The sequence below is a fragment of the Cyprinus carpio genome, chromosome B16 (genome assembly GCF_018340385.1).
Source record: "Cyprinus carpio isolate SPL01 chromosome B16, ASM1834038v1, whole genome shotgun sequence".
Lineage (NCBI taxonomy): Eukaryota > Metazoa > Chordata > Actinopteri > Cypriniformes > Cyprinidae > Cyprinus > Cyprinus carpio.
In genome coordinates, this window is record NC_056612.1 from 7,616,053 (window position 1) to 7,642,324 (window position 26,272).

General features: G+C 35.1%; 1 protein-coding gene across 1 annotated transcript in view; it reads left to right on the forward strand.

Moving 5' to 3' along the window:
• Positions 1-26,272, forward strand: part of dnah5 (dynein, axonemal, heavy chain 5) — a 140,311-nt gene that overhangs the window by 6,365 nt on the left and 107,674 nt on the right. Inside the window, 33 exon segments of the mRNA XM_042741875.1 lie at positions 2,586-2,724; positions 2,836-2,913; positions 3,159-3,298; positions 5,755-5,924; positions 6,026-6,077; positions 6,321-6,434; positions 8,147-8,254; positions 8,340-8,462; positions 9,281-9,301; positions 9,303-9,334; positions 9,336-9,495; positions 11,268-11,375; positions 11,446-11,538; positions 12,731-12,881; positions 13,251-13,365; positions 13,367-13,394; positions 14,234-14,270; positions 14,273-14,304; positions 16,734-16,830; positions 17,222-17,471; positions 18,926-19,118; positions 20,069-20,162; positions 20,214-20,218; positions 20,691-20,734; positions 20,736-20,793; positions 21,016-21,162; positions 21,165-21,219; positions 21,586-21,686; positions 21,689-21,823; positions 22,082-22,300; positions 22,555-22,617; positions 22,773-23,011; positions 23,543-23,783. Coding sequence (XP_042597809.1) covers positions 2,586-2,724; positions 2,836-2,913; positions 3,159-3,298; positions 5,755-5,924; positions 6,026-6,077; positions 6,321-6,434; positions 8,147-8,254; positions 8,340-8,462; positions 9,281-9,301; positions 9,303-9,334; positions 9,336-9,495; positions 11,268-11,375; positions 11,446-11,538; positions 12,731-12,881; positions 13,251-13,365; positions 13,367-13,394; positions 14,234-14,270; positions 14,273-14,304; positions 16,734-16,830; positions 17,222-17,471; positions 18,926-19,118; positions 20,069-20,162; positions 20,214-20,218; positions 20,691-20,734; positions 20,736-20,793; positions 21,016-21,162; positions 21,165-21,219; positions 21,586-21,686; positions 21,689-21,823; positions 22,082-22,300; positions 22,555-22,617; positions 22,773-23,011; positions 23,543-23,783 — 3,642 coding nt within the window.

Sequence of the window (26,272 nt, forward strand, 5' to 3'; positions counted from 1 at the left end):
TTGTTTCACTTTTTATGCCATAGACTTCAGAATATATTGATCCACCTTTCTCAAATATAAAAGGCAGTTGTATATAAAAACCTGGTTTATACAGTAAAAAAAAAAAAAGAAGAAGAAGAAGAAGAAGAAAAAGAGTGAACAGTAATAGTGAATATCTGTCAGTAGAATAAGATAATTGTGTTTAATCTCATGATTTATGGCCAGTCTTTAAAAAGTAAAAATAATGTTACATGTGCATGCACATATGTAATGTGTATGTGTAAATGATAACTTTTACATTTATTTTATTTAATAATACTTTTGTATATTATTTACACATTTTTTTTTCTCTAAACTTATATGAGCCTTTTATCACTGGCCATCGTGCTGCCATTATACCAACACAAATAACTCTGCAAGCCCTCCAGTTGTGTGAAATGCAAAGACTGCAAAAACTGATGCGACAAAAAAGTGATGCGTTTTCACATATGAGAATGCTGACGTAGGCATGATATTTGTTGCATGCTGCATCTGTCAATTAATTTGCATGTAATTAAAGCCGTATCATGCTGACATATCACATAATAAGCAACAGCTGTCAATGCTTAATATATGGACTTCATATGTGTGGCTCCTAGACCTGAAATGCTGATTGTGTCCAATAAGTGAGACATCTAAAAGGAAGTGTCAGGGGCTTGCAATTGGTACTCAAAGCAAGCTTACCACTGCCAGGATAAAATGCATGAAAAATTCAGCTGAAGAGTTGTGGTTAGATGATAACAGCATAGGGACAGTAAGATGTCAGGGAGGTTAAATGGGCTGATTGCTGGTATCTCTTTTCTAGTAGTTATTTTTCTGTTTCCTGGGCTCCGATCACACCTGCAGTCTCTTAAACAATGTTGTAAATGAACTTTGAAAGCATAAGAGGTGCTTTAGACTTTACTTTGACCTGAATTATTGATATATCCAAGGAAATAACCAAATAGTCAACATTTGTTCAAATGCTATTTAGGAGTGTGCAATATTTTCTGGGATTTTGTTGATAATGATAAGACAATATTTTGCTAAGTGTGTTTATGTGCTGGTACCAGTTGTTGACAGCTGTCTCCTGAAGCTTTTCATATTTCATATTCTATGTGGTGTTTTTTTCAAAGCAGTGACTGAAATGAACTTTTCCATTAAGGAGTAATATTTGCCCTCTTAAACTGATTAATATGGGCATTTTTAGTATGCTTACCTCCTGAATAAGTACTGTCAGAATACTTGGTACTGAATCGATATGTATTGCGATTTTTTAGAATCACAATTCGATAAATATGGAGATCCAATATTGAAATTTTTTAACCAGACCATGGGGAAGAGTTTATTCAAACAGACTGTATGGTTAACAGGGGTCTCCAGCCCTTCTCCTCGAGAGCTACCTTTCTGCAGAGTTCAGCTCCAAATCAAACACACCTAAACCAGCTAATTAACAAGGTGTTCAGTGTTACTTGATAATTACAGGCAGGAGTGTTGGGACAGGGTTGAAACTTAAGTCTGCAGAATGGTCTGCAGAATTAAAGATCTCTACTGTACACGATGTACCCTTTTAAAAGGAATCATAGTTGCAAAAACAGTTAATCTTTTTTTCTTTCTATTTTTATTTATTGATTTAAAAAAAAAAAAAAAAAATTCCAGAAGCAATAATAGTAATAATAGGTAATAGTGGTGCACTGAAATTAATGTTTTACCAAAACACAGAAACTGAAAGTAAAGTTTTAATTTAGTCAAAAACCATGCAACACTGAAAATAACATTTATTTAATAATCCCTTAATGGTCACACTTTATTATAAAGTTCATTTCCCATTATTAACTAACTATTAACTATCACTTTTGCCTCAACAAACTCCTAATTTGCTGCTTATTAATAGCTAAGTAGTGTCAAAACGATGTTCATGGTTTGAATTTCGTTATAAAATGTACAGAATTGGAGAGCTGAGACTTTGTTTCATATAAAAAAGTAACAAAGCACAAAGTTTATTGTGATTATTATGTGTAGGCCCACTTAAAAATTATTTATTATTTTTGGAAGCAGGGATTAAAATGAAGCAATTTAATATGAATTGTCGATTCTGGAAATTAAATAAAAAAATGTTTAAGTGAATCAATTATGTAAATCAATGTCAGTGTCTTAATGAGTAACTCATTAAGTCATTAATCAGACCAATTTGTTCAAATGGCTACTTCATTCAGGAATGGAGCAAGCACCGTTTTATGACTGACTTTCAATAACTGAAATATTGACAATCTTTCAATAATATGGCTGTGTGTTTCTCAAAGATGTGTAATCGCTTTATTGTGGCTCTGTTTGGGATAATTTACATTGTTGAAACAGAAGAAAAATAGACAATCTATGAAAGACATTGTATAAAATCTGCAAATTTGCAGATCTATCTATCTATCTATCTATCTATCTATCTATCTATCTATCTATCTATCTATCTATCTATCTATCTATCTATCTATCTATCTGTCTATCTGTCTGTCTGTCTGTCTGTCTGCAATAAAATGTCAAAGCAAAATAATCAAATGTTGATGCTAAAGTGGGCACATCTTCTTATCACACAGCAAAAGCTGAAGGTAGAGCGTGAGGCCAAGAGAGCACAGCTGGACAGCAGACGTGACTATCAGCGTGTGTCCTCTTGTGTGGGCCTGGAGAAAGCTGAAGTGGAAGATGCAATCCTGGAGAGCACACAGATTAACAATATTCCATATACACACTTCTAACAGTCTAAATTTTGTTTTGTTTTTATAACATTGGAGAATAGTTAATATTGTTATTTAACAATATTATGACTGATGTTTCAGATTGAGTGGATAAAGGAGTTCTTTGCTGCCAATGGCCTTCCTCACCTAATTTTATACTACCAGGACACAGAGCCTGTGGACACAGGTTAGTAAAGCTTGTGATCATATTGTGAAAATAGTAATCATTAAATAATAATAATAATAAATAAAATAAGATAAATACTGTAATTCTCTGAATGTTTCACTATTTTTTTAATTAATTTATTTTTTTAATTTAGTTTAATTCTCAATTTTCTCAATGATGATTCTCATTAAATTCTCATTACTGTTACACTGCACCCAAACAATACATGCAATGAGATCAATTTGTTATTTTTTTGTCTTTGGTAGCCATATCCTCCTCAATGATTCACAGTAAGAAAGTCAAGGTCTTTGTGATGGAAGGCACAGATGTGGCCCTCAATGGCATTTGTGTATTTTTCACCCGGGCAAACACCTCCAAGCCTATCACATCAGAGAATATCCGCAGGGTAAATGGAATAAAGCGAAAAGTGTGAAAAGCTGCCCCTAAGGTTTTTCCAGGAAAAGCTCACCATCTGTTAACCATGTCAATAACAAGATCATGTTTATTTTTTTTTATTTATTTATTTTTTTCTGTAAATATTTCTTGCCCATGTCATATCTTTTATTTGATACATTCCATATGGTAGATGTTGCTGGTTTCCTGTTATTTTTTTTTAAAGCATAAACTCTTTTAAATCAACCTCTTTTCAGCAGTCCAAGCTTAAATGATGCAGTTGGGTGCAATTGCTGATATTTATGTGGCCAAAAAGTGTGATTTTGATAGCTTGCAATGTGAATCAATTGTATTTTTATAACAGTACAGCATACTGCGAGAAAAAACAAACAAACAAACAAACAAACAAACAAACATACAAATATCAGTTGTCAGTCTAAATCTCGCAATACCAGGCCAGATTTACTAAACAAGGGCGAGTTAGAGTGCAATTCCATAAAAGCGCCAATGGGAGGGGAAAAGTAGTTCCATAATGACCAGCGCAAATTACCGTCTGCTTTAAGATATGCTGGCGCAAACACCAGTAATTTGACAAGGGCAAATGGTAGTAAATCGAGTTCCCTGATTCAAATGCACCAGTAACTGCACTAGTTGAGTAAATCAAGGGCAAAAAGGCTGGCGCTGGTGCAGTAAATCGGGTTCCCTGATTTGCTGTGTGTATAAGTTTGCTTCGGTGGAGCCTTATATTCTAAAAAACAACACATGTTGGACACCACGGTTTAACATGTTGGACACCACGTTTGTCAGGCACAAAAATAACTGCACTAGTTCTTCACTTAGTAAAACCCAACAATACCATGCACAAAAAATAAAAAAACCAGTTCTCCACCTAGTAAAACCTATTTGAAAATACTGTCCACCATGTCTTTGTAATTTTTTTTTGCAGATGGTGCAAAGCTATTTTCTCATTTCTTTCAAGTTTCGCCCTCAATCCTGGATTTATGTGAGCCACCATGTAACTCTTGGTACGCATTTTTTTTTTTTTAAATTTTTTATTACATTTATACTGAAAAAAAATTTTTTGGGGGGTATTTAGAAAACGTTGCCCAGCAATGGAAATGACCCAAAAAAGTTTGCTGACATGCTAAAAAACAACAACAAAAACAACATATGTATCTTTTCATCCATTCCCCAGCCTTACATACCTAAAAAACAACATGCACACACACATGTCTATTTTAACTTTAAAACCTTTCACACCACGGGTGTTGCTCTGCTGAAGAGCAAGTGAAAAGTGTTGACATTTAACCTCTATGGTACACGTTATGGTAATAATCGATTGGTTGGACACACACGGCAGTGTTGCTCTGAATTTACACACCCAGAAGTGGGCAGCGTGGGAGCAAAATGGGTTCTGCTTGCTCAAGGGCACTTCAGCCATGGGTATCTTCATCCCTCCACTGAACTATACCTAGCTGGGGCACCTTTGAGTAACTAGCAACACTCCTTTTAGGCCACAAGGCCCATCAGGCTGTCAAACAGGAGAGACTGCAGGAAAAGGTCTGACAATCTACAAAAGGACAAAGAAAGTGGCACACTTCTACAATAACATAAACAAACTCAAGGATGCACACACTCACACACTCCATTCTAGTGCTATATTGATCCACAGCCTCTCAAATAACTGTGAAATTTTATGCACACACCTATAAAAAATCCCACACTCCATTCGGCCACTAGTGTTATATTGCATCCACCTAGCCTCTCAAAAAGTGAATATGGACGGTAGATTTGGTCAGGCAGAGTAAAACTATTGGAAAAATTTAAAGCTAGTTTACACTAAACACTTCAAATCATTAAAAACTGTGAGTTTTCTCATTTCTTTCAAGCTTTCAGCATTCAGTTGTCAAAAAACAGCCTTTTTACTGGATTTATGAGATCCATTGGATTGTAGTCGAGGAGGGGTATAATTAATTGTTGCCATTTGGCAAAACAAAAAAAAAAAAAAAAAAATTGGGTGTTAGTTCCCCCCCCCAAAAAAAGGAACACATTCTTTCAAATATTATATATTATACAGTGAGATTTGTGTGCCTTTATTTAGAGTTATAGTTACTTTCAGTGTCATGACCTTGTAAAGCAGATAAACTCATTGCATGATATCTGCAAGGTTACTGGAAACTATAAATTAGTCGTACCTCAAAATGGATGATTTAAACAACTTTACAGCTTAAATAATAAACTACTATATTCCTAGTAAAAAGCACTCGTACAAAAACATTACAGTGGCTCTTTCCATTTACTCCTTCGGTATAGTGTAGTTAATTAATTTATTTACTTATTTGTATTAAACAATAAAATTGGATTACTGTATTTTAATTTGTATTCAGACTAAATCTTTAATGTAACATCCAAGATGCTAAAATATCTCTGACCCAAAGTAACATCTGTGAAAACTGTTTGATATTTCAGGTAAACCTCAAAGAATGTGAAACATTTGACTTGAAGACATTGAAAGGACCTTCAGATTACACTGCTGTGGCCAATAGCACAGAAGCTCTGGAGAAGATTGAAGCCTGCATGAAAACTTGGATCAAACAGGTTTCAAATGTGTTACTTTGTGAAGCAGAATCTGAGATGGTGTGCTTGTTAATAACAGATTTTCTTTAAAATTGTAACGTCTTTCCAGATTTCTTTTTTATATTGTGTTGGCTTTTTAACCATCCTTTCATGTGCTCTGAAGGTCCTTGCAGAGAGTGACCAGCTTAGGAAAGAGGAGGTCCAAACTGATTAAGGTTAGTTGATGGTTTATATTTTTATATATCATCATTAGCTGTTTAGTGAATGAGACAATAGCTGAGGCATTTATCTTGCCACATAAATATGAAGGTCATTTTTTTTTTTAAATGATGAGGTAAGTATTCCTTCCTTTTTCACAATGACTTTTTCATTTTCAGTTGAGTAAAGTCCTTGATTGAGTTGTTTTACCAGTCAATTTGAGGTCTAATTTTCAGCCCCTAAATTATTTGTCTCCCCAGTTTTGGCAAGAACTAGCCATCAGAAACACTGATGTAGCAAATGAGGCCAAAGACAATGTGAAGTACCTGTACACTCTTGAGAAGTTCTGTGACTTGCTGTACAACAGCAACCATGTAAGGCTTATTCTGCAGCTACTACATTTGTGCCATTCAAACATATGAAATAAAATCATACTGCTCAGCATCCTGTGTAGATAATATAGAAAATGTATCTTTCAATCATAGCAACTCTTAGAATAGTCTCAGCATGTTAGTGGACATGACAATATTAATGTAGTTTGTCATGGTGGACTAAATCTGCTATGCACATTGCTGTTGCCAAGCAATTATAGAATTGCAACTATGGAAGCAGATTAGTCTCAAATATAATTCACGCAAAAAACACGATTCACACATGCGTAGACAATTTCACATGCATGAAACCTAATTCACGTACACACAAAAAAAATTCACGTGCGTGAAAAAAAAAAATATATTCACAAAAAGCAATTCACATGCGCAAAATAAAATTATATATTCATAAAATACATTTCACAAATGCAAAACACAATTCGTAGATATACAACTGTGCACAAAAACCTTTGAATGTATAAAATGTACGAGTGTCTGAATGTACAAATCGTCATTACTACGAATCCACTCGGATTTGTGTGTGTGTGTTTTTGAGACTTTCCTGGCAGAGCTCTCTTCCCACGTGGGTCTGTCATACTCTTTAGCCAATCAGATGCAAGCTTACCATTCAACCAATCATATCATAAGCCACTGAGAGTGCATTCAAGGAGCATGATTCTGCGCACCTTTTGCACCATATGGATTAATTAGAACGGAAATTAAGCCTTTCATCAGTAATCCCATAGACAGTAAAAGAAATGGACACAGCGACCCAATTGGAACTCAATTGAGACAAGTGAAGCCCATTTTTAGCGATTTTTAGCACTTCCGTTTCTGACGCGCAGACTCAAACTAAGCTTGATGACGTCAGCAACCTGTCTGACAGATGTAAATCTTCTAGTAGCTGTGCGTGCAAACTGCCATCGTTAATCTTGCAGAGACGGCGAGCTTGAGCGGGGAGTTCTTTGGCGTGAGTGAGCAGGAGTAAGTATTCTGTTTAATTATTTTGTATAGTATTTTAAAATGTAACGCCAGGGCTTCTATGGGCTTCTCTCTTGACGTCTCCCCGATTGCCTGCGAGCTTCTGAATGCACTCTCAGTGGCTTATGATATGATTGGTTGAATCGTAAGCTCACATTTGATTGGCTAAAGAGTACGACAGACCCACGTGGGAAGAGAGCTCTGCCAGGAAAGTCTCAAAAAAACACACACACAAATCCGAGTGGATTCGTAGTAAATGACGATTTGTACATTCAGACACTCGTACATTTTAAACATTCAAAGATTTTTGTGCACAGTTGTATATCTACGAATTGTGTTTTGCATTTGTGAAATGTATTTTATGAATATATAATTTTATTTTGCGCATGTGAATTGCTTTTTGTGAATATATATTTTTTTTCACGCACATTAATTTTTTTTGTGTGTACGTGAATTAGGTTTCATGCATGTGAAATTGTCTACGCATGTGTGAATCGTGTTTTTTGCGTGAATTATATTTGAGACTAATCTGCTTCCATATGCAACTGCCAGTAGATACTGTACACACACACATTCCAGTGAGCTTGTAAGATATGCTGCTGCTGCATGAATAAGCAAACATAAGCCACTTTTCCACTGTTGAGCCAGTGCGAGCCAGTGCTATCAACAGGCATTTTATACAGAGATTATTACACCCTGTGATATTACTGTGTTCTTTGTGTATCTTTATGTAGGTGGCCATGGTAGAAGCTATACCTGGGCTCATTAACACAATATGTATGATCCATAGCATCTCTTGTTATTACAACACCTCCGAGAAGTTCACTTCCCTTTTTGTCAAGGTAAAAGTGAGGTGACACCCAAGATAACTAAACTTAATTTCACAAACTTAATAATTTAAACTGGAAATACTATCTTTCTCCTTAGGTTACAAATCAAATGATCACCGCCTGTAAGGCCTATATCACAAATAACGGCTCAGCAACCATATGGGATCACCCACAGGAAGTGGTATCTGAGAAGCTTAAAGCTGCCATTCGCTTGAACCAGGTACAATGGAACATTTAGCTGGAGGATGTGCTTATATATACTGATCAAGGTCTAGATACCACAGCATTTTTTAAAAGGCAAAATGTGTCACATTTTCCTTGGTCTTTAATACGAGAAGTAAAAAAGATGTACTGTAAGTGACAAATAGGAAAAAAAGCTCTATAAGCATGTCTGCTGAACACTTTCTTTGAACACAATGCTTAACCTTCATCCATAGCTTCATTCTTCTACATCTGTTCATCCCATTTTGCCTAGACACAGATTTGACTAAGCTTTAAGGCTCTGATGTTCATCCCTAGTAGGCAAAGAAAAACACAAGAAAAACACATAACCAGACTACATACTGTAAATATTAAATGTGCTAGCATTAAGACTAGTGTGAATTTATTTAGTTCAACTTCAATGTCATTACCTTGTAAAGCCAGGGAACTCTGTAACTTTATCTTGCCAGAAATGGACATGACAGATGTTATACCTCAAAACGGATAATTTAAACAGTTTCACAGATCAAATGATAAACTTTTTTCTACTAATTTAATTATTTAAAATACAAGCTGCGCATTAAAGTTGTTCAATCAATTTATTTATTTATTTATTTGTTTGATTGTGTGTATGTGTGTGTATTTGTTTATCTTTTTTATTGTTCATCTCCTAAACACTGCTTTTTAACACAATACTTAAAATTAATACCTTTTAGGGAAAAATAAATACAAGAAAACAACAAATAAGTTGTTATAAATAAGTTGTGGAACAGTAGATGAATATTACATTTCAAATATTTTGATATATTGAACCAATTGAATAACTGAACATTTTAGGAATACCAAGTGTATTTCCAAAAAAAACAAGCAGAAACTGGAGGAGAATCCCTCAGCGCCAGTTCGACTTTAGAGAGATGTACATCTTTGGCAAGTTTGACACATTTCATTGATGGCTGAACAAAATTCTAAACATGTTTAGCACCATTACCACCTACAATGCCCTGCAGGACTCCAAAATTGAGGGACTGGAAACCATGGCAACCAGATTTCAGGTATCATGGCCATGACGTAGTAATCAGGGTGGTCTATTTTTAGATTTGCACAGAAGACAAAAGAACATACCCAGAAGATAATAGTGTAATTACTGAAGTAAGGATAGGTTGCCTTCTTTAGCAGCACATAAATGTTTAATTTGGATGGGGCATTTGTTAGTGAACTAAAACAACTGTATAATCTGAGATTTAATGAAAGGTTGTCAAACACCTCAGTCTGTGCAGTCATTGTTAGATATTCACAAGATCCATATTATACACTGGGGTATAATTAGAATTTATTAAGATCATTGCAATGTACTGTTCATAATGGTAATGTGTAAGTCTCACAGGGGGAATACTGGTAATGTAGGCCAGTTTCAGATTCGCTATTGATGTAGATATACAGATGTTCACATGTTATTCCATAATATTATAGTGAGTGGGATAATCCACTCAAAAATTTACATTCTGTCATCATTTACTCACCCTCATGTCATTCCAAAGCTGTATGCATTTCCTCTGTCTGCTGAGCACAAAAGAAGATATTTTATGAAGAATATTGATGTCCAAACACCAATAACTTCCAGTGTTTTTTTTCAATGGGAAGTCAATGGCAACTGAAACGGTTCATTCTTCAAAAAAAAAAAAAAAAATGTATATATATATATATATATATTTTTTTTTTTTTCACAGAAGAAAGTTATTACCAATTTATAACAATGCAAAGGTAATTTTGCATTGTTTTTGCATAACCGTATTTTTATGTTTGGATGGAGTGTCCCTTTAATCCTGATGCCCAGTATCGGAGGAATTTACACATAATGATAAATAATTTATATTAATATTGTGCCACTTTACCTGTATCCTCATACCTGTATACAACAGCTTTTGCATAAAAAAATGGATGGATTTTGATGGAGGTTTGATTCAGTATGGAATTCAGTATTCAGTAACCAGCATTGGAACTAAAGCCATATATTTAACTTATAAGTAAAAACTGCCCTTTTACGCTGATCTGACATCAGTATTGTGGTTTATTTTAAAATCTCAAAGGCCCTTATTTAAGTTGGCAGGCCGGTCCTGGAGTTGAATTAAAGGTCAAATGTTGCCTGTAGCTTTAACCCAGTATTGTCATACTGTGAGTCCATTAACAGTCATTGCATCTCTTTATTCCAGTCACAAGTTTATTTATTCACTCTCATTTTTGTGTCCATGGAAACAAAGTTCAGACCCAGAGGACTCCATGCTCCAGGAGTACTGAATAATTGAACAAAAGCTGATAAAGATCTATCGCTAACTCCTGTTTTTTGTGAAAGTTGACAGTCTGTAGGAGTCAATGAATATTTTACAACTAACTGCTCCTCTGGGCATTTAAGGTGTTCTGGTACACACAGCTGAGTGCTGGTGTAGCAAATGACTGAATATTTGTCTTTCCAACTGGGAATGCTTTTGGTACAAGATCTGTTCATGGTTGTTGTATCAAAAGGCATTACAGGAATACCTCACTCAAGAATGACTATCATAATTTACCTTCTCTCGTGTCATTCCAACCCTGTGATACTTTAATACTTTTGAGGAACACGTGGCTTTAGAAGACTTATAGCACAACAAGCTGTATGGACTACTTTTTGGCAGCCACTTGTTACTTTTTTTTTTTTTTGATCCCTGTGCCAATTAACAGACAATCTTGAACAACATGAGGTTGACAATTAAGACATTTCGGCATGTAATGAATATTTATGTGATTTATGTGTGCGTATTAGTGATTATATTGTCCTCTGTGTATCTAGACCATTGTGTTGACCATGAAGAAAAAACAGTACAGTTCCCTGGACCAGAGAAGGACAGACTTTGATCAGGAAAATGATGAATTTTGTAAACAAACCAGTAAACTTCAAGTATGTTTTCAGTTTTGTCATTTTTATTTATTGCTATAAAATTGCTTATACTTTAAATATTTCTTTCTAGAACCAACTGAAAACTTTCATGGACAACACCTTTGACAGATTTCAAAATACTGAGTGGGCTTTATATGTGCTCAAGAAATTGGAAATTAATAATGTAATTTTAGAGGTTTTTTTTTCTTTTCTTTTTTTTTCTCACTTTGGGTCAGCTCTCATCATTAACTATTAACCATAACTTTTGCATCAATAAATTTCTAATGAATCCTTATTAATAGTTGGTAAGGTAGTTGTTTAATTTAAGTATTGGGTAGGATTGAAAATGAAGTAGAATATGTGCTTTATAAGTACTAGCATATATATATATATATATATATATATATATATATATATAATATATATATTATATATATTATAAAATAATATTGGCTGTTTATTAGTACTTATTAAGCAAATACTAATGCCTTGTTCTGCATGACCATATTTACGATTACTTTAACCCTACCCCATACCTAAACCAAGCTACTACAACAACTGCCTTACTATCAATAAGCAGCAGATTGGGAGTTTTAATCAGATTTAATTTATTTCAACTATATTTTTATGATTTAATTGATGGAATAAATGGGTGGAGCTGGGGGAGGTGGAGGGTTTCTGAACCAAACTATTTAAAAGTTAAGTAGCAAGCTCATTGGCAGCAGAATCAGCACAGGACAGTCAACTTGTGCCATGCACAGATGTCATTATTTGCAGATAGCATTAAGCCTGCGCCATGTAGAGTTTCATGACTGAACTAGATGCCACCCCCCATTTTTATTCCAAACCTGTAAGACTTTTGTTCATTTTCAGAACAAAAATTAATTAGATATTTAAAAATTTTCTCATCATTTTTTTTAAACATTTCTCATCCATCTTTTAAAATTTTCAAATTTTAAAGGTTAAAGACATCGTAAAAGTAATTCATATGAATAAAGTGGTTTAATCCAAGTATTCCGAAGAGACACAATCTTTATATTACCACTAATTTTGGCTTTACACAAATAAACATTGATCAACACACATACAGTGTGCCAGTGTTATTTTAGTTTTCTTTCATTAATATTTTGAATCATTTTAATTTTTTTAGATTTTCTTTTTGGTTTCAGTTGAATCTTTACATGATAATATTTATATTAATGTTCTGTGTTATATAAAAAAGTTATTTAATTTTTCATACTGATTTTAGTTTTTTTCCACCCATTCAAGTAACCCCATCAGGTCAGTGTAGATACTGTGACATATAACTACTGTGACATATAACTTCACTAACAAACTCAGTTGTGTGCAGTTACGTTGTTTGTTTCTTGCTTCAGTTGATGGTGAGAGAGATCCAGCCAGCTTTTTAACAACTGCTCATGCCACATGTGGCTAAAGTACATGAGGCTATCCTGCCCGGTCTAAACTCCCTCAGTTGGACCTCTCTTAACACAGAGAAATACCTTAATCGAATCACTACTGCACTTGGTGAGAGACTCCACTTTACAGCTCATTTTCATGATCACATTAGGAACATACACTACAGTAAATGGCCACAAGTTTAGTATGTGGACACCCAATTATATACTTGTTGAACATTTAATGTCAAGGCCACTGCCTTTAATAGGAAGCTTGTCCTCACAATGTCATTAAAACAGCTTCTGCACCTCTTGGAAGGCTTTCCATGTTATCCGGGAACATGGCTACTAGGATTTGCTGCCATTGAGAAACAAGTATTAGTGTTGACAAAAAGGATGTCCACATACTTCCAGCCTTGTTGTGTACACAAGACATTTGTAAATGTGCCCTGTATGATTAGATATTTGAAATGAAAGGGTTCTTTCTCCTGGTTCACAGAGGACCTTGAACTTCTGCTGCAAAGAATGAATGACCTGGTGGAGTTTAGAATTGATGCTGTTCTCCAGGAAATGAGCACAACTACACTGTGTGTGTTGCCTGAAGATGAGCCATGCATCTGAGGAGTTTGTACAGACCACCAAGGTACACACATACATATAAATAAAATATTTATATTCTGTATTCATAGCAACATGTTGTTATTTCTCAAAGGACATTGAGGCAGAACCAGTTCCACTTGATAAAATATATAAATTCAGATCAGTGAAATTAAAGGGCTCTCACAACCCGATCTCATCAGAAAACTATTTGACGAGGTGGTGAATTTGTATGAATTTGTGATTTGAATGGAAACATACGCTACCCCTAAAACTGCCAGTGGAGCATCAGCAGATTGTACTAAAATATAAGAATGAGATATTTCTACAAATTAGTGAATTAATAGAGTAACAGTATAGCAGATATTAGAGTATTAGTAGACTGTCTGCTTAATATCTTCTAACACTTTATTTTGATGGGTCCACAACATACTACTATGAGAAACTTTGCAAGTACCTGTATATGTCAACTTGTTCTACTAACCCTAAACCTAACCTAACTGTCTACTCCGAGAGTTAGCAGACATGTAGTTGCAAATTAATGAGAATTAGTTGACAAGTGGTTGCAAATTTACTTATAGTTAGTAGAAACTACGTCTAAAGTGGACTATCAAAATAAAGTGTAACCGAAACATGTTTGGGAACTGAATTGAGTCAGTATTGCAGATAAAGTACAAAGACGGGCATTTTTACTTTTTTTTTTTTATTACATTTTATTATAGAAATGGTAACAAAATACAATTTTTTTGGCATCTTGTTACTCCTGCCATTTGCTATTACATCTTTTTAAAAACCTAATTTCTTGTTGTGACTACACCAGTAAAATTTTTGGAATGAAGAAATAATCAGTCTGATCATGCTCACTCAATTTATTTTCCATTTTAGGAGCTTTGCATCAAAGGAGCCCAAATGCTGCTTACTAAAACTCATTGGTGGAGGAGGCAGCCAATGAACTTATTACAGTTTTTTTCAGTCGCTAACAAGCGTTTGTCCAACCAGTTGTCACATTTTCAAAACTCTACACACAATTAGCACAGCATCAGTCTTTTGTGGCCATACCATTCACACATTTCATGTCGTTTTCACACAATATGCAGTCAGTTAACACATTTCCACAATGCTTACATTTTCTTAACCAACAAGCTATACCTCCCAACAAAATTATGGATTGTTTTTGAAGTATTTACGAATGTTAACACACAACATCCCACAATAGCAAAAACAATATTCCAAACCTTAGATACAGGTATAAAAACCTCTGCTTCTGCAATGATATCAGTTCAAAAACAATATATCTCAGCTGATAATAAACAAACAATTGAATAATTTACACATAGCTGATTTATGTTGGGTAAATTGGGCCAACCACAGCTGATTCCAGTCTGGCTTAGACTCAGTGGCAGGGGTTATTTTTTTCTATTACATTGACACTTATTCAGTAAAAGGAGGACATTGAGAAGTGATGTTTTTGGAAACAGAAACAGAAAAAGACAAACACTGTAATGTCTGGACGAGGAAGAGTAAAAGCAAGTGCAGGCAAATTTGAAGCGGTCAACGGTTGCCTCCATTATACGCATCTTTCAACAAACCAACAGGTAAGTATTCCATTTTACATGGATTGTTTCTATTCTCACTTGACTTGTCAATAAGGTCATACAGTAACGCATATGTAGAATTTTTTGTCCCTCTTAAGAATGCAAAGTCTTGCACTCTCTGGGGGAAGAGGAAAGCTCCTCAATAATGATCAAGAGCTTGCCATTGTAGAAATGGTTGTTGCAAATAATGCAATAAAAACTGCATGAAATTAAAAACTAGAATTGTGGAGGACCATGAGATATTTCACAATACATTGCCCAAAACACAGAGTGTGGATGAAGCAGCTCTACACTGTTCCTTTGAGAGGAACAGTGAGAGAGTCAAGGAGTTATGACGACAATATGTCCAGGTATAGTGTATATTCAATTCAATGTCCAGTTCTATAAGCTTTGCACTTTGCAAGTAGGTAACCAACACAATAATAGGTTACAGTACAGTATGTTATACAGTAATGACATGATTTACATAAACTTTGTTTCAGAGAGTTATTGAATTGGAGGCCAACCAGGCCCCTCATGAATTCATATACATAGATGAGGCAGGATTCAATCTGGCCAAAAGGCGTCAACGTGGACGAACTGTAATTGGAAAAGGGGCCACAGTTGATGTTCCAGGACAGAGAGGGGCAAACATTACCATGTGTGCAGCAATTGCAAATGCAGGATTACTCCTTCACAGATGTCAGATTGGACCCTATAATACCGAGCGCCTCCTTGCCTTTCTCAATGATCTCCACCAGCGCCTGATTCCAGAGCAGGATCAGGACGGTGAAAACTTGAGGACCTTTGTAATTACCTGGGACAATGTAGCTTTCCATCATTCGAATAACAACATGGTTTGAAGTCCACCCAAGACTGGTAAGTGTCTTCCTTCCACCCTATTCACCTTTCCTCAACCCCATAGAGGAGTTATTTTCTGCATGGAGGTGGAAGGTTTATGACCATCAGCCACATGACCAGATGTCCCTCCTTGAAGCCATGGATGCTGGCTGCAGGGACATCACAGTTCATGATTGCCAAGGGTGTATCCGACATACCAAGCAGTTTTATCCCAGGTGCATCACCTTGGATAATATCAGATGTGATGATGAAAACATGTGGCCTAACCCTGAAGATCGCAGAGATTATACAGTAATTTTTGTCCCCCCCCAGTTTATCTGGGCTTTTTGCTGTTGTTTTTTTTATTCAGAATGTTCTTGTGTGTTTCATGGATATTTTTTTCACTGTAGGCAAAACTGTAAAACCTTTTCTGTTCTATCATACTGTGTTTCTACTGTACCTCCTGTATAAAACAGTAAAGGAAAATAAAACTGATTTGCTTTTTACTGGAAAGCTTTTGAATGTGAACATTACTGTACATGTGGACATACAGTTCCCAACCAAGAAATTTAGTGTAAAAATGGTGGATTGCATGTATTTGCATGCAAATACCTGTAAAACTGAAACATAGAAATCTATGCAGTTTTTGTAATGTCAACAATAGTCAATATTTTAAAACCTGGTGTACTTTGATTGAATGCATGTACCTTGTGAAGTGAAAACAAGTGTTATTCTTTGACAGAATCATTTCATTTTGAGTCAGATTTCCAGTGTTTTGGTGTGTGCAAGTTATTGTGTGCAAAGAAAGATGTGTTCTATTTTGAAATGAAGAGTTAGTATTTAACAAAATGTGTTTTTGAGAAGAAAATTATCCATTTGGCCAATTGTGTTTTGTAGGTGTTAGTCTGTGTTAAGAGTTAAGAAAAAGTATCTGAAGTATGGGTAAGCGCTTGTTAGCGATTGAAAAAAACTGTAATATGTTACTGGAATTTGAGCAGAAGGAGGAAGAGCAGAGAAACCGGGATGAGAGCAGGACAGAGAGCAAAGTGGAACAGATGGACAGTGATGGTAAGAACTGCTGTTCATCATCCATGCAGTTGGCACCAGAATTATTATTATTTTTTTATTTGTTTTAAATGAAATGCAATTTGCTTTGGATGAAAGCATCCGCCAAATGCATAAATCCAAATGAAAAATGTTTTAAAAAAAATCTAAATTAATTATCCTTGAGCATCAGTTAATGCATGTTTTTTGTATGACTCCCTGAGTGGTCCTCAGTGTGAAATGATGGATCTCAAAATCTTACTATCACTGTGGAAAAGTGTTCAAATAAGCAGAAAATGCTGAATACCCCAAGGATGTGCAGGACTACGCTTTATGAATTCTTTGTCTCATATTCCAAGTGCTTAAAACAGATATGATCACAAACTATTACTTATTTATTATTTATCCAAAGGAGAGGAGAAATGTAAATCTGAGGGCCGTATCTTGTCACGTACCACCATGGTGCCTAGTTTCGGACCCTCTTCTCCAATGATGAGAAAGAAGAAGAAGAAGGAACTGATGAAGGTGACTGAAGAGGAGGCAAAGGAGCTCCTGTCTCATTTTAACCATCGGAATGTGGATGCATTACTGCGCCTCACCCGTAACACACTGGAGACTCTGCGCAAATGCATCAATGCAACATCACTGATGCATTTCCTGGGTTTGTGAAGTCACTTCCTTCAGTGGTTTTACTGATAATACTATTTACTAATAGTACATTTATTTTTGGTTTATTTACAAATGTAATTAAGTCAAAGTTTTTCTTAAGTTGTGAAAGTGAAAGTCGTGACATTTGCCAAGTATGGTAACCCATACTCGGAATTGGTGCTCTGCATTTAACCCATCCAAGTGCACACACGCAGCAGTGAGAAGTGAACACACCGTGAACACACACCCGGAGCAGTGGGCAGCTATATATTCAGCGCCCAGGGAGCAACTGGGGGTTCAGTGCCTTGCTCAAGGGCACTTCCATGGGTAATGAGGGTGGAAGAGAGTGCTTTTCATGTGGCGTGTTCACATTAGCAAATTTCAGTGGAGTTTTGCATGCAAATAGGCCTATTGACTATTGTCAATTAAAGCAGCACTGCTCACAAAGAAGTTGCTTTCAAACAAGGCAGCCTTCTGTTGTTTAGCACAACTAAGTCACACGACTGATTTGAAAATGTGCAAAATCACAGTGCCCTCACACCAAACTCTTGATCTTGTGGATTCTTATTGGAATGATTGATTTTGTCAAGTAATAGTTAATGTGAATGCACCTTTATATATTTTTTTCCAAGCATGAAGCCTTATATAATGAAGCTACAACAACTATAACTCATTGTTAATAAAGGCATAGTTCACCCCAAAATGAAAATTCTGTCATTAATTACTCATCCTCATGTTATTCCAAACCCGTAAGACCTTCATTCATCTTCGGAACCCAAATTAAAATAATTTTGATAAAATCCGAGAGCTCTCTGACCTTGCATAGACAGCAACGCAACTGCAACTTCCCAGAAACCTAGTAATGTCATCGGTAAAACAGTCCATGTGACATAAGTGGCTCAACTTCAACAGTACTTTTTGTGTTCAAAGAAAACAAAAATAGCAGTTTATTCAACAATTCTTTTGGAGAATACCACGACGCATGTGCACACTTCCCCAGAGCGTAATCAACTTAATCAGTGTTGTTTACATTCAGCATGTGCACGTTTTCTCCAGAACAAAAACAGCGGTGATTACATTCTGGGGAAAGCGCGTACTTGCATCACGGTACTCTCCAATATGGTGGAAGACGGTAACTTGGGGAGAAGAATTGTTGAATAAACTGTTATTTTTGTTTTCTTTGCACACAAAAAGTATTCTTAGCTTTGCAAAATTTAAGTTGAGCCACTGATGTCACATTGACTGTTTTACCGATATCCTTGCTATTTTTCTGGGACTGGGAACATTGCAGTTGCGTTGCTGTCTATGCAGGGTCTGAGAGCTCTCAGATTTCATAAAAAATATCTTAATTTGTGTTCTGAAGATTAACGAAAGTCTTACGGGTTTAGAATGACATGAAGGTATGTAATTAATGACAGAATTTTTATTTTTGGGTGAACCAACCCTTTATAATTCCCTTTCCATTCAGCAGAAGAGACTCCTCAAGCAGGCAGAAGGTAAGTGGGCAGCAGCCAATCTATAGGGTGGGAGTGTGTTTAGCCATTCCCAACATCATCACGGTTCCAGGGCTAGATGAGGTTCAGCAAGCCTTGAACAGAGCTGTGGACTGTGTGGTCAGCGGCAGTAAAGGAGTTGGACAGTGGAGCAAGGAAAGAATATCCAATGTTTGTATTCATTCATTAAGACCATCTGACTCTTAAGAGACTTTTAAGAGAGAACATGCATTTAAAAGTAGACAGTGTCTATTTACATTGAGTGCAAATGGCCAACCTTGATGGCAAAGGCAATTTTTCACTAACTATGCACACCATAAGTACAAGTAGCATATTACTTCTATTTACACTTTTTGTGGATAGCATCTATCACTGCTTAAACTTAAACAAGATGCTGTTTGTTCATATTTACTGTATACTTGCTTGAACACTCTATACTATATGTGTGGATATACTATATACTATAACACTTTATATTGAACACTAAATAGCCACTCAGGCTAAATAGCCATTTAGGAGAATAAAACAACATTAAAAATAGTATAAATGAAAGGATTTAGTCGAAAGAGAATAAATAATATATTTTTTTCCCCCAGAATATATAAAAACTATACAATGTATACAGAAGCTGTACAGTATTATATGTGTCTGAAGTAGGACATTTCATGAGGAAAATCTTCACTGCCATTCAAAATTGTTTAAGAATACCATGTTATGCATGTTATTCCTAACATATCCATGAATGTTGCTCTTCATAGTCTTTCCTTAAAATACAGTGACCTGAAACACGTCCTTTTCAGCCAAGGTTACCAGTGCCTTTTATTTTTTAACCCATCCTCTTGATGAAAAATCCCACCCTCCATTCATTTTTGTGAAAAATCCTGCTTTGTTACAAAATGTCACATTATATAAGTAAAATGGGTTTCAAATGCCATTTTATGCTGAGTTTAAGTAGCCTATAGTGTACCTTACCTAGTATTTTATTCTCACACGCTGTAATTATTTTGTTTTCTTGAACTAAAATGAACTCAAAAGTTGCTATAGGCCTACAAAATCTATGTAGTTCTTGTTTGATTGTAATGTATGCAAAATGTCAGACTTGAGTATTTTTGCTGTCATAGAGGAAAATGAGTGAGCGACGCATGGCTGCCCTGAAACAGAACAGCCAAGAAAGTGAATCAGAAGACGGTGAATCGACCTATCGCAGCTTAGCTGGTACGACTCTTACTTATCCTCTAATTACACAGCTCAGCAGAGCAAATCAAGAACTAGCAGGTCTATGGTCAATTTAAAATTTCTCTTTATAATGGTTGAAAACTGAAGGTCTGGATGGATAAGTTAATCTCCAATCATTTGATAAATAAAACTGGGGAATAAAGATAATGAATGCAGACAGTGGATGTGATTTTGTGAAGTGGTGACATGTCCCTAGTGTCACGGTAACAATCTTATCCACATCATTTATTCTCTCTTTCTATCGCTTGCTCTCAGAATAGGGAAACTGACACAAAATTGACAGAGTACAGCAGTGTCACAACGACATATCTCTTCTTGCTGTAATGAAGCAGCTCTGCTTGTAAACCCTTCATCCTCTGAAACAGATTAGAGATAAAGAGTCCTTCATATAACTGATTTGAGGCAAAAAGATAATATGACTGAATCCCTCTCCCACAGCTCCTCTTTGCTCTTGTTTATTAACTTTGATTTCTCATATTTGAATTGAATGTTTTGTTCTCCCAGAAGGCATCTGTAACTCAGGCCATTCCTGTCCAAATTAAGAACTATCACAAAAGAGATTGTCAAGCTGGTCTCTGTGCTTGGTACGTCCATCAACTCCACCAAGAAGGTCTGTTTCAGTTTTTATTTTTTATTTTTACTTACGTACTTAAAGTTTAGCTTGTTTTGAATCTGGATATTCAAGTCAGAAATATGATTGTCCAATGGGAGCAAGTCTGTATAGCTGTTACTAAATATGTTTTTTTGTTTGTTTTTTTATTGGTTGTTTATAATTTGATAGACCTATGTGATATTTTATGTAATGTACGATACTTTCATGTATTTTATCCAGGAAATAATGAACGCTCTGGATCGCTTCAGTCTTTATCACCACATCTGGAAGAAAAATCAAGAGGAAACCATCCAGAAATTCATCCAAGGGAAGCCTCTTCTTTTTGAATTTGAGTCTCAGATTCTGTACTACAGGGATCTGGAGCTATAGAAATTAATACAGAGCCTGAGATTATCTCAGTAGGAGTTCTGGCATTGTATACAGGTAGACAGACTCTGGAAAATCAGTAGAAACTAAGAAAGCTAATAGTGACAGAGAGGTTACAGATAAGAGGTTTGTTTATTTAAATGGCACAAATAATGATTGCAGCAATAGTGTGAACATGTTTAAAATTGCTGTTCTTGTTTCAAGGTTATAATATGTGTATATTATATTTATTTCAATTCATTTTATTTAGGTTAATTAATAATTTATTATTTCAAATATTTGTTACTGTATACGTAAGTAGCAGTGTCCTTATTACAGATTTCTGGAGGAAAGAGTTGGTTATTTCATTTGATTATTATTATTATTATATTTATTATCTTAAAGACCTCTTTATTCTTTGTGTGTTGTGGAACTTACCTACAGCGGATCTGAAATGGTCTCTTACTGCTGAGACAAAGAGTTGGATGGTGGATTTTGGTCACCACTGCAACAGGAAGTATCGCATGGAGATAGAACAGATATTTTGATTTTTATAGATGAGGCGAGCAAGAAACTCAACAGGTAGATTAAGGACTTAGATTATATTAATATCACCATGGCAATGCTTAAAGAGATCAGAGAACAGCAGATCTCCATAGACTTTCAAGTTGGTCCAATTGAGGTACATAGAAATATAAAGAAAAATAAAGCATGTAGGGTCTATATTTTATTTTAAAACATTTTGAAGAATATTTACACAGCTGTGTATTTACACTATAACTGACAAACCTGTCAAACTCCTGTTAGGATGAAGATAATTATAAAAGGATTCCATATGACTTGCACAGAAGACTTGGGATATATGGAGAAAGTAAATAGGGACAGAATAAAACCTATATTGTATAAATTCAATGTCTTTTTCCTTGGTTTTGACCTGCAGAAATCGTACAGCATGCTTCATTAATGTGGATTGTTGATTGCCAAAGAGGAAGCAGACAAAGTGGACACACTTCGGTACACTTTGAAGAAACTGCTTTCCCGTAGCACAGAGGTGCAGAATGAACTGGTGACCCTTCCACCAAACTTCAGGGGAGAACTCATCAAAAATGTTGAGATCTTTGTAGAGGAGTGCCAACACTTCTACCAAGACTATGACAGGGTGAGTCCTGAGGGCACTTCTTTCACTTTGAGGTGTTCCCTCAGGCAATTACAGTTACAAGCCCAAACACAGTTGTTTTCCTGCATTTATATTCCTGTGGGTGCTCTTGAACATAAAATGCCAGAAATCAAACCACACAAAAATCAAAGTGATTCTTTGAAGCTCCACTGCACAGGGAAAACAAAGTGGTTGTTTATCATAAATTAACAATATGTGCATATGTTTTTCTGGTTTTGCGCACTACAAATTTTCAGGATGGTCCCATGGTGGTTGGATTGGCCCCCCAGGAAGCCAGTGACAGGCTTATTATGTTTCAGGTACAGTATCCTGTAATTTACTATGCCTGTTTCCATAAAAATAAACATAACTTTATGTTTAACTTTACATAATGTTGTGCAATATGTTTTGTTGATGTACATATAAATGATTTCTTGTTTGAAGTTATTTACTAAAATGGTCTGGTGTTCCACAGAATTGCTTTGACAACCTATTCCGCAAGTACATCACATACACAGGTGGGGAGGAGCTCTTTGGCCTACCCGTTACCCAGCATCCTCAGTTGCTTGAGATCAGGAAACAGTTGACACTTCTCTAAAAGCTCTATGGACTTTACAACAGTGTCATCGATACAGTCAGCGGCTACTATGACATTTCATGGGCCGACATCAATATTGACAGAATCAACAATAAACTACTTGAGTTTCAGTCGAGGTGAGAAGGTTACAGAAGTCAAACTAAATTTCTGATTATCCACTTTCTGGCAGTCATATAATAAGTTACACTGAAAAGCATGAAAGCACCAGGGGATTTCAATTGTGCTGCTCTGTTCTGGGTAATTGCAGAAGCTTCTCAGAGAATAGAATCATTCTCCATGCCTGTCAAGGACTGAAATTAAAGTCAGCTGTGTTGGAGCAAGTACCAGTGTAACACAATAATCTTTGCAGAATAATAGGATGAATGAAGAGTTTTCTGTCTGATTCAATTTAAAGTATACTTGAGTTCAATACAATAGGAATAAACATTTTTATGGTTCACAACAAAGTCGTTTGCTGTCAGCAAGATTTACTTTACATGCAGTCACACAACATACATTTTCAGTAATAGTGGACAAAATTTTACAAATCTAAAAATAATTATCTTTAAACATGAAGCAGGCACAACCATGAACTTTAAGCCTCACAACCAGTGCATTATTCAGCATATGCATTACCCTACTTTTGTTTGTTTCATTTTGTTTTGCAGGTGCTGTAAGCTGCCACGGGCCCTTAAAGAGTGGCAGGGATTTCTGGACCTCAGAAAAACTATTGACGACTTCAGTGAGTGCTGCCCCCTGTTGGATCTAATGACTAACAAAGCCATGATGACATGGCACTGGAAGAGGATTACTAAAGTTACAGGTCACACAATAGAGGTCGAAACTGATAACTTCAAGCTCCGTAAAATCATGGAAGCCCCACTGCTAAAGTACAAAGAAGAAATTGAGGTCAGAATTTAGTTTTATAGAATTTATAGACTTATGTCTTGTGTTCAGTACACTTAATAAAGCATAGGTCTATCAAATGGAAACATTGACACCTAGTTTTTAGTCATTATATTGTAAGTGAAGAAACAAGACTAGGTCATGATTAATTTCAAATCCACATATATCCACAGCATCATAGATCAATGTGAAAATTAATATTGTCCAGTTTTCTGCATATTTAAATGTGTTTTATTTACAGTTTTTTTCAATTGGTAACAAGCGTTTACCAATACTTAAAGTACTTTTTCTAAACTCTTAACACAGCAGCACACCTACATCACACAATTAGCCAAATAGTTAATTTTCTGGCCAAAACCACATTTTGTTAAATAAATACAAACTCTACATTTCAAAATGCTGAAAACCTTTTTCTACATATACTAACTCTATCAAAACACAGCAAACCCAATTCAAAATTGAGTAATTTGGACAAAACATTAGCACTACCTTTCTATCCAATAGGAACATATAGTCAATCATAGCACAGTGACTGTCAAAATACTAACAGTTGATGGCTTTACAAAACTGCATTACTTTCTTGTACATGTTTGACATACATGTTTCAGTTCTACCTGCATATAGACAATATAAAAATCAATTGTTTTTTGTAATTTAGTTAACTTCAACTGAATCCCATTTTACATTTTTAAGTGTTGTATGTGTTCATTCTTGGCTAAATACTATCTAAAACTGAATGAGTCATTACTTTATTGAATGTACAATAGAAAAAATAGCATCATCTATGCAGAAATTCAATTGGAACCTTGATTGAAATTGCTCTCCAGTGGGTGGGGTTTGGATGTGGATGGTGCCCCATGGTAGCTGATGTCAGTGATCAACAAAAATGACAACATAGATGGCCTTTGGTTACAATGCAAGTTTGTTTCCGTCACAGGTTAAAAAAGTAAAAACAGTAATTGTGAACTTTTTATCTCACAATTTTTATCTCTTCTATTCTTGGAATTGCAAGTTTACATCTTGCAATTCAGACTTTATCAGAATTGTGAGATAAATTCACAATTGCAAGAAATAAAAATCAGAACTGTGAGATGAAACAAAGTCACAATTACCCTTTACCCTTTATATTCCATGGCAGAAATAAGCTTTCATAGGTTCCACATGTGAAAGAGGGAAAAACAAACAAACAAACTGAGCTTCAAAAAATGCACAGTCCAGCACACATTCTTACCCCCTCCCTTACCTCCTTATCTTCTTCTGATCCAACTACTCCTCTCCCTCCTCCAACTATTCCTCTCCCTCACCCAGGCATTATTTTTTTCTCTCTCTGATTCTTTGTGTTGCTCTGCATCTACAAACCAATTCAAAGAGGTCTTTTTTACTCTATGTTGATGTAATGGAAAGATCATCAACACCTGACTATTCCTCCAACTGAGACTGGAATCAGCTATTTCTTAATATTTTAGTGATCTGTTACTTAAAAATGCTTATAGTTGTTACAATATTTTATGTAGAGATATTTTTTAAAATACTTTTGAATTGCTGTTGTTGCAGAAGTAGAGGCTTTACACTATATTTTAAGTTTGGAACATTACGTCTTCATTTCTGTCATGCTGTGTTTAAGCATTTGTAAAAAAGATAAGAAAGATCTATGATTTTGGTATGGGGTAAGCTTATGTGAAAAGAAAATGTAAGCATTTTAGAAACGTGTTAAATTACTGAATATTGTGTGAAAACAACATGAATTGTGTTAAAGTTATGGTCACAACAGACTGATGTTGTGCTAATTGTGTATAGTGTTTTGAAATTGTGACTACAGATTGGACAAAAGGATGTTAGCAATTGAATAAAACTGTAATAGGTTGTTTTAAACTTTAATAGGTTATTTAAAAATGTTATAAGTAGGGCTGTCAAATGATTAATCACGATTAATCACATCCAAAATAAAAGTTTTGTTTACATAATATATGTGTGTATACTGTGTATATTTATTATGTATATATAAATACACACACATGCATGTATATATTTAAGAAGAATATGTTATGTTTATATATTAAATATATTTATATATAATATAAAATATAAGAATATAAATATATAAATGTATAGACATGTAAATATTTTCTAAATATATAATTTATGTGTGTGTATTTATATATACATAATAAATATACCCTGTACACATACATATATTATGTAAACAAAACTTTTATTTTGGATGTGATTAATCGTGATTAATCATTTGACAGCCCTAGTTATAAGAAATCATAAGATGAATTTTACAATATGACATGTTTCTCCCCAAAATAGAAAAACAAACAAAAAAAATTATTATAATTACACACTAAGTGGGGTCATCAGATGCCCATTTTCCACAAGTTGATATGATTCATTAGGGTCTTAATGGAAAGTCTATAACATGGATATATATATATATATATATATATATATAGAATCCTTATACTCACTTCTTCTGTAGGTGAGGCTGG